The sequence below is a fragment of the Cucurbita maxima genome, unplaced genomic scaffold (assembly GCF_002738345.1).
Source record: "Cucurbita maxima cultivar Rimu unplaced genomic scaffold, Cmax_1.0 Cma_Scf00034, whole genome shotgun sequence".
Taxonomy (NCBI): domain Eukaryota; kingdom Viridiplantae; phylum Streptophyta; class Magnoliopsida; order Cucurbitales; family Cucurbitaceae; genus Cucurbita; species Cucurbita maxima.
The window spans coordinates 1,826,759-1,845,871 of NW_019272050.1; the positions used below are offsets into that span (position 1 = coordinate 1,826,759).

At 35.4% G+C, this 19,113-nt stretch overlaps 4 protein-coding genes across 5 annotated transcripts in view; 3 read left to right on the forward strand and 1 right to left on the reverse strand.

Annotated features, from left to right (window-relative positions):
* Nucleotides 1–511: 511 nt before the first annotated feature.
* On the reverse strand, nucleotides 512–3,226 carry LOC111467735 (DNA-directed RNA polymerases II, IV and V subunit 6A-like). 2 transcript variants are annotated; one of them, XR_002714599.1, is made up of 7 exons: nucleotides 3,069–3,226; nucleotides 2,031–2,064; nucleotides 1,761–1,933; nucleotides 1,621–1,672; nucleotides 1,101–1,168; nucleotides 698–827; nucleotides 536–638 (listed from the first exon to the last, which is right to left on the reverse strand). XR_002714599.1 is itself a non-coding variant. In XM_023112762.1 (6 exons), the coding sequence occupies exons 1-6, from the start codon at nucleotides 3,101–3,103 to the stop codon at nucleotides 758–760; spliced, it is 432 nt and encodes a 143-aa protein (XP_022968530.1). In that variant the 5' UTR covers nucleotides 3,104–3,226; the 3' UTR covers nucleotides 512–757. The 2 variants fall into 2 exon arrangements, 1 of the variants encoding a protein (XP_022968530.1); XM_023112762.1 differs by having other exon boundaries at nucleotides 512–827.
* Nucleotides 3,227–3,675: 449 nt separating this feature from the next.
* LOC111467663 (beta-galactosidase 17) lies at nucleotides 3,676–13,187 on the forward strand. Its single transcript, XM_023112647.1, has 19 exons — nucleotides 3,676–3,897; nucleotides 4,435–4,539; nucleotides 5,040–5,235; nucleotides 5,821–5,909; nucleotides 6,992–7,072; nucleotides 7,781–7,875; nucleotides 8,241–8,311; nucleotides 9,059–9,149; nucleotides 9,228–9,345; nucleotides 9,425–9,520; nucleotides 9,634–9,682; nucleotides 10,143–10,330; nucleotides 10,417–10,494; nucleotides 10,648–10,794; nucleotides 11,372–11,422; nucleotides 11,519–11,687; nucleotides 11,881–12,026; nucleotides 12,132–12,197; nucleotides 12,862–13,187. Exons 1-19 carry the CDS (start codon nucleotides 3,709–3,711, stop codon nucleotides 13,039–13,041), a joined length of 2,205 nt encoding a protein of 734 aa, XP_022968415.1. The 5' UTR covers nucleotides 3,676–3,708; the 3' UTR covers nucleotides 13,042–13,187.
* A 278-nt stretch (nucleotides 13,188–13,465) lies between these two features.
* LOC111467667 (mediator of RNA polymerase II transcription subunit 9-like) lies at nucleotides 13,466–16,788 on the forward strand. Its single transcript, XM_023112652.1, has 6 exons — nucleotides 13,466–14,070; nucleotides 14,162–14,224; nucleotides 14,315–14,395; nucleotides 15,300–15,358; nucleotides 15,446–15,528; nucleotides 16,456–16,788. Exons 1-5 carry the CDS (start codon nucleotides 13,654–13,656, stop codon nucleotides 15,501–15,503), a joined length of 678 nt encoding a protein of 225 aa, XP_022968420.1. The 5' UTR covers nucleotides 13,466–13,653; the 3' UTR covers nucleotides 15,504–15,528; nucleotides 16,456–16,788.
* Nucleotides 16,789–17,660: 872 nt separating this feature from the next.
* Nucleotides 17,661–19,113, forward strand: part of LOC111467664 (probable methyltransferase PMT15) — a 4,174-nt gene continuing 2,721 nt past the window's right edge. Inside the window, exon 1 of the mRNA XM_023112649.1 lies at nucleotides 17,661–18,400. Within this exon, the coding sequence (XP_022968417.1) occupies nucleotides 17,813–18,400 (588 nt within the window). The 5' untranslated portion in view covers nucleotides 17,661–17,812. The remainder of the gene's footprint in view (nucleotides 18,401–19,113) is intronic.

Below are 19,113 nucleotides of genomic sequence, written 5' to 3' on the forward strand. Positions count from 1 at the left end.
TGCAACTAAAATATGGCCACTGATACGCCTCCACATGTGAATGGTGCAGCCTTAAAAGGAGAGATTTTCGTTTCCTCTTTTTACCCTTTTTTTCTATTTAATTTAGTAAATTTATTGAGAATCAAAATTAACGTGCTAATGTTGAAATGATTAATGTTAAAATGAGCGTTATTGTCCAAAAAAAATTCAAAAAAGAAAATCTTCATTTCTTTTTATGTATTACATTCATAAACGAACCCCCAAAGCGTTTCTTTCGGTACTTCTCTTGTGCTTTCAAATGTATCATCTATTGTAATCTATGCTTAACACATTGAAAAACATAAACGATTAGTATCAGCCAGCAGGCTCAGCCTAGCCATGTGGTTAACGTTCTCATAAAAATTTGTAAACTTTCTTTTTTTCTAAAAATTTGCTCCAAGCTAATGGAACAAGAAAGCATTGTTTGAACTGAGCAATAAAAAGTTCGGACTCTTTTTGTTTGCATTTTCTAATGACAGGTTAGAAAGAACAATTGAAGAGTAAAAAAGCTACTGACTAATGAAAGTTTAGTTTTAATGGCATGCTTTAAAATAGTAAAGAATGTTTGCCATTAGTGGTTCTTTCCAAATATACTATAGATAGTTATATAACAAAACAATAATGGCGAGCAACCATCTCACCGTTCAAAGATGACTGTATTGGACCATGGGGCTCTAATCGCCATGCAGTTGAAACTATTATCTCACATACGCTGACAGCCACACAACTAAGGATTAGATCAAGCGCCACCAACTTGCCTCTTCCAAGAATCCTCCACAATAAGTTCATCAACGCCCCAGTCTTCATAACTGCGCCAAAAATGAAGAGACAGTTCCATGATTTAGCATTTTATCTTAGCCTACAGAGAACTGGAATGTTTGATTTCATTTGGTTTCCAAAAAGTCCAAAAACTAAACCTCAGAAGGAATTCTTTTTCCCCTCAAAAACTAGTTTTAAACTCATATAGTTGGTTCAGTTCAAGCCCCGGGGAGACATGGGGAAGAAAACTATTCTGGTTTTTTCAAAACCGACAAATTAAGGTTTCTGTAAAAACAAAGAATAAAAGATCTAAGAAGCCTAACCTTCCATCTGGCAGGTAGCGACGAATGGTGAAGGGTATCTTCCGCTCACGAAGCTCCTTCATTGCAATCTAAGACAAGCAAAGGATGAGATGAGATGTCAGAGAATAATTCCAAACCAACCAAAAAAGTGGAAAGCACTCAAGACTGACAAGCATAAATCCTCATTCGCTAGAAAAGAATGAGATATCACGAACTGTAAACAATAATATCAGTTCAAGAAACTTAGTAAGCCAAACCCATGAATGGCATCCAACATATTTCTTTGGTTAAGCACGGGTTGATTGAATTGGTAAACATCTTGATGGAAATTTCCTTTAAGCTTTGACATCGGTTTTCAGTCATTCCCTATTGTTTGAGAGGCTTCATTTTAACCCCCAGGGTCAGCTTTGTACGATTTAGATTAACATTTTGCTTTTGAGTAGGCGTACTAACCATGTAATACAACTAAAATACACCTAAAGAATGCCAAAGCCAAAAGAAGGCTTTTCAAAGATTTTATCTTAACATTTAAAAGTCTAACCTCAAGTGGATCAGTCTCACCCTCCAACTCGACCATGACAGGAGCATTCATGCTGCCCAAAAGGAAAAAGAATCATCAGAACATTTATCAACTTGATGCATGTAAAAGTTTGGATGTAACAAATGTAAAAAAAAGAGAACCTGATTTGGAGGGCACGAGTACCCAAAATTCTAGCACGTTCGTACTTCGTCATAAATTTTGAGGTTTTACGCACACGTTCAATAGGTTCTTCATCTTCCTTATCCTCTGCTTCAACAGGTTCACCAGGAACATCATCGGCATTATTGTTATCTAATTCTTCTTCAGCTCCTTCCTGTACATCATCCACAGTTCCACTATAATTAATCAACTTAAAAAAGAACAGTTATCTACATTCTTCCCAATAGAGAACTAAACAAATTATTTGTTACCTCCATCTCAGGCTCTGGTGGCTCATCTTCATATCTGCAGCAAAAAACACTAATTAATATAAGAGTTGAAAGACATTTGTACATTCCAATCACCCAAGATGAAAATATAAAGGCCTTTCACAAAACAAGATTATAGCAGTATGGTCAAGCTAAGAATGGAATATTAGTAAATTTACACCAAATAGCAAACAATTGTGCGTAGCCCCAAGAGTTGGATTTCAAGTCCACGCCCATAGATTTTTATAACTATACGTCATTTATCTGCTTTTCTTGTGTACGTTTTGCATAATTAATAAAACTTATTAACTCAAATAAGCACAAGCTTGAATCTGAGGCACAGTAATCCATTGCAAAGATAAAGGTCACTAGAATTCCTTTTAACTATGAAGAAGACGTGTATTTCCCAACAAATAAGCAAAACCCCTATAAGATAAAGTTGTTCACTAAAACATAATTCTTACGAACATAAGCATCAAGTATCAAGCATAAGTACGTAAACATCTTTTCATATCCCGAGGCTTAAGCTGTAGATTCCGCCAAATTACAAACCTTCATTTGGTATCAGATAATGAAGGTAAAAATAAAAAGGTGAAATTTTAAATAAGAACATCCTTCCAGCAGCCACGCCTCGGAGTGAAAAAGAAGTCAATAATTTAAACCCTAATTGAATATGTAAGGAGCCCCTAATTCCATACGCTTAAACATTAAAATTTGATATTGTGAGCTGTTAGGCGGCCAGAAAATCATGTGCTTGCATACACAACTCTTTTAAGTTCCTAGTTCAAGCTCACAGCTACAGAAAATCGGACTGATGCAAAATCGATCGAACAATCAAGTTTGGTTCTGATGCGTGATAGCATCTCCCTAACAAATTCTATTCCAAATCCTAACTGCAGCATCTTGAACTTGAAATAACGAACTTAGTTTCGAAATTAGGGTTCAGCATTTGACAAATTTCCTAACCTATTGACAGGAGTAGCATTAAAAGATTCGACAAAAATATATTCAAATAGATAGATAGAAGGAGCAAGAGAGAACCCCATGTCAACGTCATTGTAATCATCATCCGCCATTGATGATCGATAGAAAGCTGTTCTCGCCTCTCTGGATTCACCTAAAACCCTTAGTTTCAGAACTTCAGAAGTAATCGACAACGACGGACGTTAGACCCGCCGCGGCTTGAATATATATATGATTAAATAGCGCTAAACTCTTTAAAATATCAATTTACTCCCTCAACTTTCATAATTTCACCCATCCTCCTAATATTCCTTGAAATTCTAAGTTCACCCCAAAATTCTTTTAACAAGCGAAGATTTAAGAAAGATATTAAATTAAAATGTTTTAATTTTGCTGACTTGTCAAAAAATCATTAAACATAAAATTTCAATTTTATTGAATTTTTTTATATTTTAAAACTTTAAAAATATGCGATTAGATTCGAAAATTAACCATAAAATTATAGATTTAATAACAAATCAAATCACAAAATCGTTTAACAATGTTAAACAAATTCAAACCAAACTAGAAAATCATCGACAGTACATTATCAAACTAAAAAAATCATACATTCTTCTTGATTAAATCAATACATTATCTTCCTATGATCTATTAAACAAATTTGGAAGATTAACATATGATCGAATTCGAGCCAAAAAGCAAATAAAGACTTGGTTGAATGAGTTACAGTTCGAAGCATTCAGCTATGGCGAAGAGACCACATGTGAGAGCTTCTCTGATCTTCCTCATCCTCATCTTGCTTACAGCTTTTGGAGTGATTGTTCCAGTGTTTGCTCTTCTTCCTTCACTGAATTCCCACTCCCACCGTCTCTTCCGCCATCACCTAGATCATTCCGAGCTCAAGAAGGTACCTCCACTCTCTTTCTCCATCATTAGTGTCTTTGTTAATACCCAATTTCTTCCTTGATGATACCTGGTTTTGTTTTGTTAGTAATTCTTCTTCATTCGAATGCTTGAATGTCTCAGTTTGAAGCTAACTGGGTCTGTTTCTTCCCGCGATATAGTATTTAATGTTTCCTATTAGCTTTAATATTCGAGCTGTAATTCATCTAGATCAGTAGCATCTATTAATTGTTTTTTCATTTTTTAAGTCCTTGGGTATGCCTTTTTGGCTAATCCCAAATTAGCTCAATACTGAACTTGAATTGGGTTTATTCTATCGCATTGTGTTCTATCGTGATTATGAGGAAGTCAAGAATAGATTTCGGTTTGGTTGGAAGATTGGATATTGGATTGGAATAATTTCCAGGTGTTTTCATCCCTTTGAGAAGCAAGTGTTAACGAACCTTTTAGAATACTGTCCTGGTTTTCTGGAATTTGGATCACATTCGCACTTATGTTTTACATTTTCTCAAGCATTCGGCTAATTTGTAATTTGTATCAGGTTCATACTAGAAAATTTGAGATTGACGATGACATGTTTTGGAAAGATGGCAAGCCATTCCAGATTATTGGTGGCGACATACATTATTTCCGAACTCTTCCTGAGGTATTTATTCTGCACTTATTTCCTTTCCTGGTAGTAAAGTAATAATATGGCATGGATGGAAATGCTCTCTGCGATGGGCATTCTATGAATTTATTTTAGTTTATAACTTCATCTTTAATATGTCGTTCTTGACTTTTTGGTCAGACTACACAGAAATGCATTTTGACACAATACTTTTAAGCAGGGCAATGAAGTTGTAAGGCAGAAATAAGGTTTTGATTTATCAAATATGTTTAGCAAAACTGTTGACTCTCTTCCACTAACTTGGGCATAACGATTATTATAGTTACAATCAGCATGTGAGAAAAGAAGTTGAGGCTCTTATTCAACATTTTCATTTATGTTAGTGAAATTAATAGAAAGTAGCTATCAATATCTATCTTCTAGCATATAGTTGTTGACTGAATGATCCAGAACTTTAAAGTTTTCTCTATTTTCATGTAGTTTACTTTATTTTCTTGCATGACTTTTTATTATGTGACATGATGTTACGCTTGCAGTACTGGGAAGATAGACTGCTTAGAGCAAAGGCATTGGGCTTAAACACGATCCAAACTTACATCCCCTGGAATCTGCATGAGCCACAACCGGGAAATTTCACGTTTAGTGGGATTGCAGACATAGTGTCGTTTATCCAACTCTGTCAGAAGCTAGATTTTCTAGTTTTGCTCCGGGCAGGGCCTTATATATGTGCAGGTACACTCTCATTGTCATTAATTTTTCTTCAAACAATTCAAACTTTCATTTTGGTTCATCAGAAGGAGCGTCTTTTCTTTCTTGTGACACCAGAGTATTTTGTACATATTTTAGGGAATTCATTCAACCTATTTTTTTCGTTATCTGCAGGCAGCCTTTTGATCATTGCCCATCCTGACTTCTTTAGCTATAGGTTTTTCTATCTGCTTGCATTCTGATTATATTTTATTTATTTATTATTATTTTTTTTAATAAAAAAAGTGATACTGGTTTGATATACAACTATTTTTGGGCGAGACTAAAAGATTTCTTGAATCCCTCAATACCCTTTGGGGTTAGAATTGATCTGATACTATTACGACTGATTGTTATATGAATACTCACAAGATATACAATATTTAATTACAGCCAAGGGTTTTTGAATCCATGACTGCTTGTTTAAATTAAAAGGGTATGTTACCTCTATATAAAATCTAATTACGGCCGAAGGTTTTATAATCTGACAGCTTATCTGAATTTATGACCAGATTATTTGTAATAATGTTGACAACAATTGTATAGTGAAAAAGAATCTTATTGTTGCAGAGTGGGATTTAGGGGGTTTTCCAGCTTGGTTGCTTACCAGAAAGCCAGCTCCTACACTAAGATCCTCAGATCCTGGCTACCTCCAATGGGTATGTGTTCTTTATTATACTCTTACAACTAAGTTGAGTACTGTCTAGGTTCAATCTACGACACCTAGATGAATTTTAAATCCTAATTAAGTGTGATGTCCTACATTGGTTGGAGAGGAGAACAAAATACCATTTATAAGGGTATGGAAACCTTTCCCTAGCAGACGCGTTTTAAAGCCTTAAGGAGAAGCCCGAAAGGAAAAGTCCAAAGAGGACAATATTTGCTAGCGGTGGATCTGGGCCGTTACATTAAGTCCAGTCTTTTGCGTGACATTTTCTCCTGTTTTTTTCTTTTGATACAGTAATATTTTTATGAGATACTTCAGTTCTTATGATTTGTTTGGAAAATATGTACTGCTGGAAAGTTTTAGAGGAAGATAATCCTACCTACTGTATATTAGGTCGTGAGATCCCACGATGGTTGGAGAGGGGAACGAAACATTCCTTATAAGGGTGTAGAAACCTCTCCCTAGTGGACGTTTTTAAAACCTTAAGAGGAAGCCCGGAAGGGAAAACCCAAAATAGATAATATCTACTAACGGTGGGGTGGGCTGTTACATAGGTTCATGCCACTTTCTTACCGAGTTAAAAGGTCAGTGTGACCCTCAATTATTCACACTTCGATTCCTTCTGTGATAACATGTAATATATCATTTTTCCTTTCTGTTGATTTCAATTTTTCTTTTTTAATATTTGTCCATAATAGTTCAATAAATGTCAACTTCTATAGTAAAACAAGTGAAAGCCATTTATGGAAATGATCGTCTTATTTAGATTTATTATGCATGCTTCATAGTCTTTAGTTTTATTCGGATAGAAAAATTGGAGTTAGAATATATCAAATATACTAGTTCAATCATAAATCATAGTTACCTGAGGCTCTTATCTTGTACATTGAACTACGTCCACAACTTTTTTTTTATTGCGGTCTGAGTTCCTTAAGATGTGAAGGAAATATCGTATCTTTTTGGCTTATTTGGTGTATATGTTTTGACCTATTATTTTCTCTTCATTTGTTTTTATACCCTACCTCGCTTCAAGAGTCTACCTTTTTCTTAATATTTGGTATAAACTGTTTATAGGTTGAAAGATGGTGGGGGGTTATTCTTCCGAAGGTAGCTCCTCTTCTTTACAACAATGGAGGCCCTATTATAATGGTCCAGGTACGTAAAATTATTGTTTTATAAATTGGCTGGATCGTCTTTGTACATTGTTTACCAAGGACCTTCTAGATACTATCTTACAAGACAGGAAACATTCTGTATTTTCTTTTAGGCATCCTTTAGGGTTGTCTTCTGGTCCTCTTTCACCCTTCATGCCCTAAACTTGTTTCTTGTCACTAAAAAACGAAAGAGAAAAGGAATAGAAGTTAAGGTTTTATTGGCTACTAATACGTCTTGTATGGTCTAGTATAGCTGATGTAGGGTATGATTACTTCCACATACTTCTAAATCTAATTAACAGACTTGCAAACTGAAGACAATATGATTGACTACGTCTTATTTCTCCAGAGAATGAGAAAAAAGAAATTATGACGTGGAAAATATTAAGCTCATATTTCATGAAAGAATATATTATATGCAGTTACGAGGCCAAGCATTATCTGTACATATGTATATATTTCCTGATGCAGCTAATTACAAATTTTATAGACGCAACTTCTGTTTTATTGTTATTTTTCATTACTGGTTCTATGGCTAATGACTTGAAAATGTTTGGGATAAGCTATCGTGATTCCTAAATACATAAAAATATGATTCCAAGTTTTCTACCTTGCTTGGTTCAAATGATAATATTTTTTATTTTTTAAATTTTGAACATCCTCTGGTTGTAAACGTGCACTTAGAGACCCAGAGGGACTGTTTTGACAGATTGAAAATGAATTTGGCTCATATGGAGATGATCAAGCTTACCTTCACCATTTGGTTAAGTTGGCGAGAGGCCATCTTGGGAATGAAGTAATACTGTAAGTTGTCTTAATTATCCATGCTATGTTCACTGTTTGAAACAATGCTTTTAGCTAAATGATATAAAATAACAAAGATTAGTTCCCTCTTTGTGGCTTTCTGATCTGAACAACTTTACTTATATTCGTTTTTGTAATTCTTCTTGTGAATACAGAATTCAATTACGAACTAGTAACGTAAAAAGATCTTAATTCATGATTCAAATCTGCATCGTGAATGAGAACAAAATTCTGCTAGCATATTGAGATTTCACTATTTCTAATATCAACAAAGAAGTCTGCTTGTCTTCAATTTTTCTTTTTAAATTGGCCACATTCTTCCAAAACTAACTGTTCTTCTGACAATAAACTATAAATGATTTTAGGTATACTACAGATGGAGGTTCTAGGGAAACTCTTGAGAAAGGAACCATTCGTGGGGATGCTGTCTTTTCAGGTAAGTTATTCAGACTATGCTTAGTTTTCTCACACGACCAATACATTTTCTTCTTCTCCATATTTTCTGTCGTGTAGAGCAATTATTCACTTAAAAACAGGGCAGTAGAACCTTTCTGGCTATTTTGAATTGAAAAAATCCATGTGCATTTTCTGCTAATAGCAATGATGTCAATTCCGTATTTCACTATCAGTATTGGTACCAAGGATATTGTTGTCAACATTGATCTTTCTTCCTAGCCTGGTTCATGTCCTAAAATCCCAAATAAGATAGTTTGTGGTGTATGGGTGGACATAAAATAGCTGCACTAATACCCCTTTCCTCCCTTTGCTTATAGAAGGAAAGAAACAACAAGATCTTCAATGACAAGCATACGAATTTTGTTGACTTTTGTGAGATTGTGAAGTTTACTGTCTCAAATTAGATTTTTTTTATACGAATACTCTACTCTTGTGACAACCGATCTTCAACCATTGTTTTAAAAACAAATTCTACGCTCACTCACATGCGTTGTATCCAATTTCTTAATGTTTAAAATTTTAATTGGTTAGTAATAGATGTCAGAATAAAATGCAAATACACTTGAGTCTCATTTTTCTTGCCATGTTGAATAAATTCTCGACACCTACATATTGGATTTCAATGAGTATTGCTTCCTTGTTAATTGGTTTTATGGGAGTACAATGATATACCATATCATCCTTGGTCCAGTATCTGACCTCACCCAACCTTATTGCCACTGTGTAGCTGTTGACTTTTCTACTGGTGAAAGGCCTTGGCCTATTTTTAATTTACAGAAGGAGTTCAACGCCCCTGGAAAATCTCCACCTCTTTCTGCGTGAGTTTTATATGCTCGGATATGCGTATTTTTTATTAATAATAAAGTATGAAGTTCTTTAAAGTTTTATCTGTTTAGAGAGTTCTATACTGGCTGGCTTACACATTGGGGAGAAAATATTGCAACAACTGATGCCGACTCTACAGCAGCTGCGTTGAGAGAAATTTTGGCTGGGCAAGGGTCTGCCGTGCTTTATGTATGTCTAGGAAAGTCTAAACTATAGCTATTCATTTATTGTCATTTCAAAAAATCTTTTCATCCTTCCTTTATAATAGATGGCTCATGGTGGAACAAATTTTGGATTTTATAATGGAGCAAATACAGGTGATAGTGCGTTGGATTACAAGCCTGATCTTACTTCTTATGATTATGTAAGAATGATCTTAATTTTCCTGTACTTTTTCCTTTCCACTTATTTTTTTTCCTTTTACTCATCTGCGTAGTTATGAATTGTAAATATTAATTCACGCCTGATATTTTCCAGGATGCCCCAATTAAGGAATCTGGCGACATTGACAATGCTAAATATGATGGTCATTTTCTCCAATGCCTCCATTTCTTTAATTTTTTCTTTACATTTTTTTGAATGAATGAGAACTCCGTCCCCTTGTCAGGTCAAAGTGAGCACAACTTAATGGTAATTGCATTCATTTTTTTAAGGTCGGAGATTCAAGTCTCCATACCTAACATTTGTTGTACTAGAAAAAGAAAAACAAAAAAACTAAGGGTAAGTAGTTGCTCCTGTTGACCCCAACCCACTTCAATTAAATGATAGGGTTCATAAACTATCTTTCAAATTGTTCTTTGCCTGTTACTTGACGTCATTCACATATAATTTTGTTTCATTTCTAGGAAGTGGTCCCTGTTTTTAGTTAGATTTAGTTGAGTGAGGAGTGGGCTTGGCGTAGTCAGGAAAAAACTCTTGTGACAAGGTATCTTCAGCAAACTTAGGCTCTATCAAATTTCTAACTTCCACTGTTTTAATGCCTTTAGCGATTCGAAGAGTTATACAGCGCTATAGTGGAGCATTGCTTCCATCAGCTCCTTCTAATATTGAAAAGATAGGTTATGGACCGATTTACTTGCAGAAAAGTGCATTTTTTTTTGATCTGATCCATATGATAGATTCTGTTGATGTGTTTATATCTGAAGAACCACTGTCAATGGAATCTGTGGATCAGGTGCGTTTGAATATGCCACTCCTGTCTTGAATGAGCCAAGGTTGTTGAAATACTTAATTCTTAGAAGCTAAATGTTTTTTGTTCAGAGCTTTGGATTTTTATTATATGCGACCAAGTATGTGGCCAAGGACAATGAAGATGGACACGTTTTATTTATACCCAAGGTGCAGAATTATTGAATCATTTATGTTTTGTTTTGATTTGTATAGAAACAATGTTCTTTGTTCAGGTCCTGATTCCCTTCTTGATTCAGCATTTTGAAATTCATGAATGATCCGTGGCTTGTACTAGCATGACTTATCTACAGGAATTTGCAGGTGCATGATCGAGCACAAGTGTTCCTTTCTTGCTCTTCTACAAACAAGGGTGTGCGGCCAGCTTCTGTTGGCATTATTGAGAGGTGGTCAAACCGGCGACTTAACCTGCCAAATACGAGATGTGACTCAAATAACTTATATATTTTGGTACCAGTATCTCACGTCCCTCTGAATTATTTATTTTTGTGGTATTGTTTGATAGACAAACACAAACAATTTACGCTTCATTTTTGTCTATCCTATTCTTGTTATGCTATTGTTAAGAGTTATTGTAGATGATAAGTTGCTTAATGGGTAAACATGAACAATTGAGCTTATTTATTCTTGATCCAAATATTTTTATGCCATTGTTAAGAATTAATGCAAATGACTAGATTAAACTCCACCAATAGCTAAAATTTTGATCGTAGTGGTTATTTTATATGGTACAAATGTTGAAACTCTACGTTCAAATTTTTACATAGTTATGTTGTCTCCATTTTGAATAAAATAATCTGTGGCTGCAAGTGAGAAGTGTTGCAAAAGTAATCTCAAACAAATCAATCCTAGTTTAACAATGTAATCCAATGACATTGGCTATAACTATAATCATGGTAGGTTATGGTTCTATATCCCTGTAGGAAAGTAATGGTTATTGATGACCTTTTTTTATAGCACATCCTTAAACGCTGATATGGGATTAATCTAATGCAGTATATTAATTAGTATGTTCACTTTATTCCAGGTTGAAAACATGGGTCGCATAAACTATGGACGCTACTTGTTTGACAAGAAGGTAACTCACTAATACTGCATTTTTCCCGTTCCCCTTGACATCTGAAGAAATTGATGGTTTAGTTTTATAACTGATCTTCCTTGCTTGCTTTTTCAGGGTATCTTATCATCCGTTTATTTGGACGACAATATTTTATATGGATGGAAAATGATCCCAATCCCTTTCAACAACCTCAATGAGATTCCGAGAGTCGATTCTTTCTCTCATATTGCTCGTTCTGTACACAACAAAATCACAGCAAAGAGAGGTTTAGAAGTCAAGCATGGTATGGAACAAGAAGCACACTCTTTATCACAGTATTTCTCTCCTAATATTCCAAGTTTCATTTGATGTTATGCGTCTTCCTTGCTACATTTTCCCCCCTCATCTCAAATGTGCTTCAATTCTCAAGGTTTCAAGTCGTTCTGCAAGGAATGATGAGCATGCATAAGTTACGTATGTCTGTTATTCTTCTCCAGATAACATCTCGAGCGAACCAACACTTTACACCGGTTATTTCTACGTTGACAAAGTGAACCTCAGAAAAGATACATTCTTATCATTTGCTGGCTGGACTAAAGGGATTGCATTAGTGAATGACTTTAATCTCGGAAGATTTTGGCCGGTAAAACTAGTGTTTTCATTCATGTTATCTCAAATCCTTGGGATGTCTTAATCAGTGTAGCAGGTTTCTTTTTCATCCCGGCATTGATCAATGATGATTATGCAGGTTGTAGGGCCACAATGCAGCCTATATGTTCCTGCTCCGATTCTTCGCGTTGGGAAGAATGTACTGGTATGACATTTTGATCCATTGTCCATTGCCCTTTCCTTGCGACAAAACCCAACTACATTGCAATATAAAAGATAAAAGGAACTACAATATAACTCTCCAAGTATCTGAGCTACTTGGATAACAAAAAAAAAGAAAAAAAAGAAAAAAAAAGCATTCTCCCTCACTCTATTTATAACGATTCATCATAACAACTTGCTTTAACTAATTACTAATATACTCTCAATACCCTATTAATATTCTTAATTCTATCCTAAGTAGCATTCCTAGCAGGGTGGCAGGGTGGGTAATGAACCACCGCGGGTTGGTGGCCTAGTGGTAGAAAAAGACCATACAAATAATAAAGGGTTTAGAACATTTAGGTTCAAGACATGGTGGCCGCCACCTATTTAGGATTTAATATTGCACAAGTATGAGTTACTTTAGCAACCAAAAGTAATTGTCCTGTGCAAATAGTTGAGGATCACGTAAGTTGACCAAAAAAAAGTTCAATCTAAATGGAATGTGTTGTGTGGGAAGGAAAAGAGAAGGACATGACTGTGGTGATTCTCTCTTACATATTTGAAGTCATCCATATAAATCTCTAGCCATTTTCTGGCTCATGTTCTTTGTATTCATCTAAATCAAATGTGTTAGTGTAATCCTAACCGGATATTGATATTTACAGGTGATTGTTGAGTTAGAATCTCCAAATGGCGAGGGTGTTGTACATTCTGTTGATCGGCCAGACTTCTCCTGTGGGGATTCTTCCAACTCCAATTTATCTCAGCTTTTAACCCACCAACACTCTCCTCACCTTCGAACTTCACAGCAAAGGCATAGCCTTAAAAGCAGCCTTGAAAACTGAGGGACATATGTATTTACATGAATAATTTTTCTACAATTGGGATTGTATCAATTTTTTTTTTAAGACTGTTCTTGAATATTATTTGGAAAGGAAAAAAACAAAAAAAATTGTAAGAGTTTATTTGAGCAAGAATTTTCGATTTTGGATTTTTTCTTACTTGAACCATAAATATTTATGTTTAGCTGCTAATTTATGGGAGGATCGTGAGTTTTGATTTCAAAGGCTAATTTATGGAAGGATCATGAGTTTATAATCAAATAATACTCTCTCTATTGGTTTTAAGCATTTTGGAAAAGTCCAAAACAAAATACCAGAGTTAAAATGGACATGTCATTTTTAAGAGTCATGTCCATCAAACATTAGTTTTTTTTATATATATATATAAATAAATTATGGTTTAAAGTTGGATGTAAAACTCAGAAAACGCGGAAATTCTTTGAATCAGAACCCGGTAGTTCTCGTCTTTCAGGATTATTTATCTGTGTGCATTTCCGATTGGCCGCTCCGTGTCCGGCGAGAATTCACCGGAGCTTCATAAGCTTACCAAAACGCAAACAATTGAAAGCGCTAATTTCCTGAAACCTCAAATTCCGAAGAAAGCAAATCGGCGATATGGATTTCTCTGGAGGAAACTGGAGCATGATCCCCAACATCCCTAATCTCAGCAACTCCTCTAATCTTTCCAATCACAGCAACTCCTCTAATCTTTCCAATCAAGAATCCCTTTACCTCCAGCAGCAACAATTTTCTCTTCAACAACAACAACAACAGCAGCAGCAGCAATCCTTTCACCAACAGCAACAGCAATTCCAGCCCCAAATTCAATCCCAGCAGCAATTTCAGCAGCAACAGCTTTCTCCTCAATTTCAACAGCAACAACCCTCGCCCCAATTCCAGCAGCAATTGCAGCCCCAACATTTTCCCCAGCAGCAGCAACAACAACAACAGCAATATCATTTTCAGCAGCAACAGCAGCAACAGCAATATCATCAACACCAATCTCTGGCTTCCCATTTTCATCTTTTTCATGTAAATGCGTACAGAAAACCTGAATTTCTAGTTTTCTCTAATGTCTGTGTTTTGTGTTTGTTGACATTTTTGGATGCTTCGTGTGCTGTAGCTAGTGGAGAAATTAGCGGATACTATTGAGAATGGAGCTAGAGATCAGCAATCGGATGCATTGGTATAAATGTTGATTGTTTTTCAAAATTTCCTTGAAGATTGATTGTAACGTTGTTTGCACCAATAATTTGTGCTTGGAACGTTTTGGAAGGTTAATGATCTGAACAACCACTTCGAGAAGTGCCAGCAACTGTTAAACTCGATATCTGGATCACTCAGCTCAAAGGCTATGGTATGCTGGAACTCTGTTTTGCTTTTAAATGTATGCGCTGGATGAAGTCTACTCTGCTTAACTGTGTTCTTCATGTGCTTGGCATAACAAATCCATCGCTGTACCAAAATTGTTTGAAGTATAAATGTTCATGTTTTGAAACTTTTGTTTTCTTAGTGTCTAAATGTTGGTTTAGGGCTTTTAGTCTTTCTTTTTTTATTTTTGCATTGGTGAACTTTCTTAGGTGAGTTGGGAGTGTTCTTACTCCTTTTTTTCATTAGTGGGAATGGAGAAAGTGGACTAAACAATCTTGCATTTCTCGGTCAAACCGGCAAATTCCGTTTTATCTACATTTCTCATCAAACAAATATGGAAAAATAATCACATTTTCAACGTTCCTAAAGTAACCAAGCCCTTCCACCATAGGGTCATTATACTGTAAGTAATTCGAACCTATCCGGAGCAAGCCTGCCATATAGGCAAGTGAAGTTGGTAAACCATTTGATGGGCAACAATCACCTACAGTTTGGAGGGGACTAAGCTTTAGTTAGTCATCAATGAAATTCATCATGTTTCCTCCTAAAAATGTCTAATTGTTAGTGATGATGATTTCAAAGACCAAAGGTTTTAGTAGGAAGTAGTACAGTTCTTGTATGGAAAGAAACGAAATAGGATATAATTTGTAGCCCGTCAACTCTTTACAGTATCATGCGCACACCATTGAACTATGGACTGCTTTTGTATAGGCTCAACAGGCCTCTAAGAAATGTCCTATTTCCCTCTTCTTGTACCGACATTTATATACATGGATGCGTGTGTGTGTATATGCGCCCACACACACACGCATTATCTTTTTGTATGTGGTTAATGATGCGTTTTTTTGTAAAGAGAAAAAATAAAAGGATGTTTATTTTTTTGGTTGCAGACCGTCGAGGGACAGAAGAAGAAGCTGGAAGAACATGAGCAGTTGTTAAATCATCGAAGGTATGGTGGTAGCAATTTTCTGCCTGTGGTTTGCATTAATTTGTCTTTTTCATCAAGGATACTGTTAATGATTCTCTATTATAATAGGGAACTGATTGGCAAGTATAAGAACTCTGTTGAAGAACTTGTCAAGGGCGAGTCTTAGCTACTTCTCACTCATTCGTTATTAGGTAATACTTTTACTTAACACTTCAAAATTTATTACCTGTTTCTTCCCCGTTTATCTCATTAGTCAGAACTTCTGTTTGGCTTTCCTTTTCTTCATTGTCATCATTTTGCCAAACGGTTTAGTTCTGATGTTGAATTTGAAAAGTGGTTTTCAGCAAAGAAATCAGCGCACACCAAAACTTTGATGATTGTTTGAACTTTCTGTTCTGAATTGCTAAGATCAGATTTGTGCATTTTCAACACTATATGTGGTTTAGGTATCTTCTCATGATTACATGGAAGAGCATAATGGGTTTTACAGTCTGATTTCGATTCTGTGCTATAAATTCTTATTTTCTGTTACAAAAGGGAACTATTTGTTTTGTAGTCACCTTAGCATTCAGTCGAGGGTTAAAGTGTTGCAATGCCACTTCCCTTCCAGAATGTAAACCCACCTCTAGCAGATATTGTCCGTTTTGACTCAATACGTATCATTGTCAGTCTCACGATTTTAAAACGCTTTTGTTAGAGAGAGGTTTCTATACCTTTATAAGGAATGTTTCGTTCTCCTCTCCAACTGATGTGAGATGTCACATTTTTTGTCAAAAAGAGGGTCCAAAGTTGCATACTATTGAACACCCAAGATTGTCTGTATTGATCAATTATTCGTTACTCTTGAATTTTGAAGGCGTTACTTGTAATTGCTGCACTAATAGCTCACTCTTTGTCAAAAGATTTTCGTTTCTAAGATAACTCCCCACAAGAAAAGAAAAGGTTGCATTTCTAAGAGAGCTTTTCCCTGATAAATAAATCTGGCTTTTATATGGTTGGAGATGACTTCTGGTTTTGAAAATCTCCCATGAATTCAACGCCATGTGTGCTTAGATTCAATTATGGATCAGTCTCATTTTTACTGAAACTCGCCTTTACAATATGCTTCACCATTTCAGGCGTAGCTAGCATCATTTACCTGTTTTGAAGGAACGCCAAAAGAGCTATCCACCGAGTCTTGCAATTCCATGAAGGGGCTTTTTCATCTGGCTCCTGCATTTCTTAACATGATGATCATTCACGATTGAATCTTCTCTGCTCTTTGCAACGCTATGGAGCACCACATTTTCAGGACATTCAGAGTTGATATCACCATCTCTCCTAAATCAATCTGTAAGTAACATCATGTCCTTCCCCTTTTCAACTTCTTTGATTTTCATATCAGTTAAGTAAGTTGTTGTTAAACATTCTATTCAATTTCAATAATACAATCATTTGAGTTTGAATCTGAAGAATTTCGTCAACTCTCCCTAAACCTTCTTGTATTGAGTCCCCTGCTCTTTGAACATATAAACCTTCTTCTTCAACTCAATTCAGCTAAGCCTTTCATCCTTGTTGTTCTGATCCTCCCATCTTCAACTTGCTGCAAAAATATGGCTCGCCCTTGTCTCAGAGTTGGGTGTTGATTCATTAGAACATAGATAAAAGTATTTATTATCCTATCTAAGGTCGACAATTCAATTCTCTACCTCAACATTGTTCGACTGAAAAAAATCATGTCGTTTTCTCTTTTCTGTATTACTTAGGTTTGTGCAGCGATAAACTGGATAATTTTGTAGATAGAAACTGAACTTAGTAGGTTGAATTTTCAGGTATATTTACGCGTCGTATTAGTATGAGCTTAAAATTTTAGAAAACTTCAAAAATTAAGGACGAGTTTGGAAATTATTTTTAAAAAATTGGGGAAAGTTCATCATCTTTAGCCTAAAAATAAAAGTGAAAATGTGATTAAAAAATGGCTCAATTTCATTATTGATCTGTCTGGCATTTGGAAAAAAAGGACAACCTTACCAATTATAACTCATAACAGACTTGATTTTTTTTCTCAAATATATTTTTATTGAATTTTATAAGAAACCTATTTTACCAAAATTTGAAGGGTCTCCTACTTATTTCTATGTGCTAACTATTATTAGTATCATTATTAATTTTGATTCCGACCTTTTTTTTTACCATCCCCGTCATCTTATGATCCCATTGTCTAATGAGAATTATGTTACGAGACCTCTCATGACTCATCTGTCTCAGGGCTTAGCCTACAATGTTGTTTGACGAGGGTCGAAAAGTCTGTACTAATGGTTGTCAATCAAGCAATGAGAGCCCAAATTGTGACGGTGAAGGCCGAAATGTCTCTATTACTAGTCGTCAATAGTTCCAAACTCATTGCCTTGTATAAAATCACCTTTCCATATCAATTTTTTTAGAAATATAATTAATGAAAATTCCCTATTCCTTCCTTTTGTTCTTTCTTTTACAATGGCCTCAAAATGGCCATCTCCCAAACCCACGAGAAAAATCTTCACCATCTCTCTAATCTTCCTCCTCTGCATTTTCGCTTACTTTCTCGGCCTCCGTCAACACCCCTCCTCCGCCGTCGCCCTCCTTCGCACCACCCCATGCACCACCCTCCTAAACACCACCACCACCGGTGCCGGGAAGCCCAGCTACTTCCCGGCATGCGGCATGGAGTACAGCGAGTACACGCCATGCGAGGACACGAGAAGGTCGCTGAAGTTCACAAGACACCGGCTGATTTACCGAGAGAGGCACTGCCCGGAGAAGGAGGAGATATTGAAGTGCCGTGTTCCTCCGCCGCCGGGGTACCGAAATCCGCTCCCATGGCCGGAGAGTAGAGATTACGCTTGGTACTTAAATGTGCCGCATAAATCCCTGACGGTGGAGAAGGCGGTGCAGAATTGGATAATATATGAAGGGGAAAGGTTCAGATTTCCCGGCGGAGGGACGATGTTCCCTAACGGAGCTGATGCGTACATTGATAAAATTGGGAAACTCATTAATATGAAAGATGGGTCCATCAGAACCGCCATTGATACCGGCTGTGGGGTAATTAACCTCTTCATTCTTTCCCTTCCTCAACATCAAAATTTACGCATTTTTTTCGAATTCAATTATGACTTTTCAAAATATTTATGAACATTCTGTCCCAATGTCGAATCCATTAAATTTTATTTTTAATTTTGAAATATGTGTCGCTGACAAAGGTTTATTTAACGCGTGCGTTTTTGGTTTGACCTCAACTTCCTGGGTCCACGTGGCAGTCATGGATCACAGTTTGGTTTTGAAAATCCCATCATTCTCTGTCACCGTATTTATAACAAAATAATTGTTTCCAATATTTGCCTTCAAAATATTTAAATTATTTTATTTATTTATTTTATTTTATTTATAAAGGTATTGTTAAAATTTTATGAGTATTTTTAAGCCTAATAATAATAATAATAATAATAATAATAATAAAAAAGTATTTATTTTTGAATTTTTTTTTAAAAAGTTATAGACCATTATTAATTGAGTCTAAAAATGATTTAGTATATTATTTAAATTTCAACTTCAACTTTTTAACAATTTTTTCAAAAAAAAAATTATAAATATATTATAAAATTGAAAATATATAAACAAATTGGAAACTTTCATATATATATATATATATATACAAACCAACCTTCCCACAATTGAATTGGGGCAAACGTTTACAAAAAAAAAAAAAAAAAAAAAAAAAAAAAAAAAAAAAAAAAAAAAAAAAAAAAAAAAAAAAA

Bases quoted from the DNA above. Each gene is read 5' to 3' on its own strand.
- LOC111467735 (XM_023112762.1), bottom strand. From the start codon at position 3,103: ATGGCGGATGATGATTACAATGACGTTGACATGGG. The intron at 1,934-2,030 runs GTAACAAATAAT...GATGATGTACAG, and splicing joins CACCAGAGCCTGAGATGGAG to GAAGGAGCTGAAGAAGAATT. The intron at 828-1,100 runs GTTAGGCTTCTT...TTTTTGGCGCAG, and splicing joins CGCTACCTGCCAGATGGAAG to TTATGAAGACTGGGGCGTTG.
- LOC111467663 (XM_023112647.1), top strand. From the start codon at position 3,709: ATGAGTTACAGTTCGAAGCATTCAGCTATGGCGAAGAGACCACATGTG. The intron at 5,236-5,820 runs GTACACTCTCAT...TTATTGTTGCAG, and splicing joins AGGGCCTTATATATGTGCAG to AGTGGGATTTAGGGGGTTTT. The intron at 9,150-9,227 runs GTGAGTTTTATA...TTATCTGTTTAG, and splicing joins AAATCTCCACCTCTTTCTGC to AGAGTTCTATACTGGCTGGC.
- LOC111467667 (XM_023112652.1), top strand. From the start codon at position 13,654: ATGGATTTCTCTGGAGGAAACTGGAGCATGATCCCCAACATCCCTAAT. The intron at 14,071-14,161 runs GTAAATGCGTAC...CGTGTGCTGTAG, and splicing joins CCCATTTTCATCTTTTTCAT to CTAGTGGAGAAATTAGCGGA. The intron at 14,396-15,299 runs GTATGCTGGAAC...TTTTGGTTGCAG, and splicing joins CACTCAGCTCAAAGGCTATG to ACCGTCGAGGGACAGAAGAA.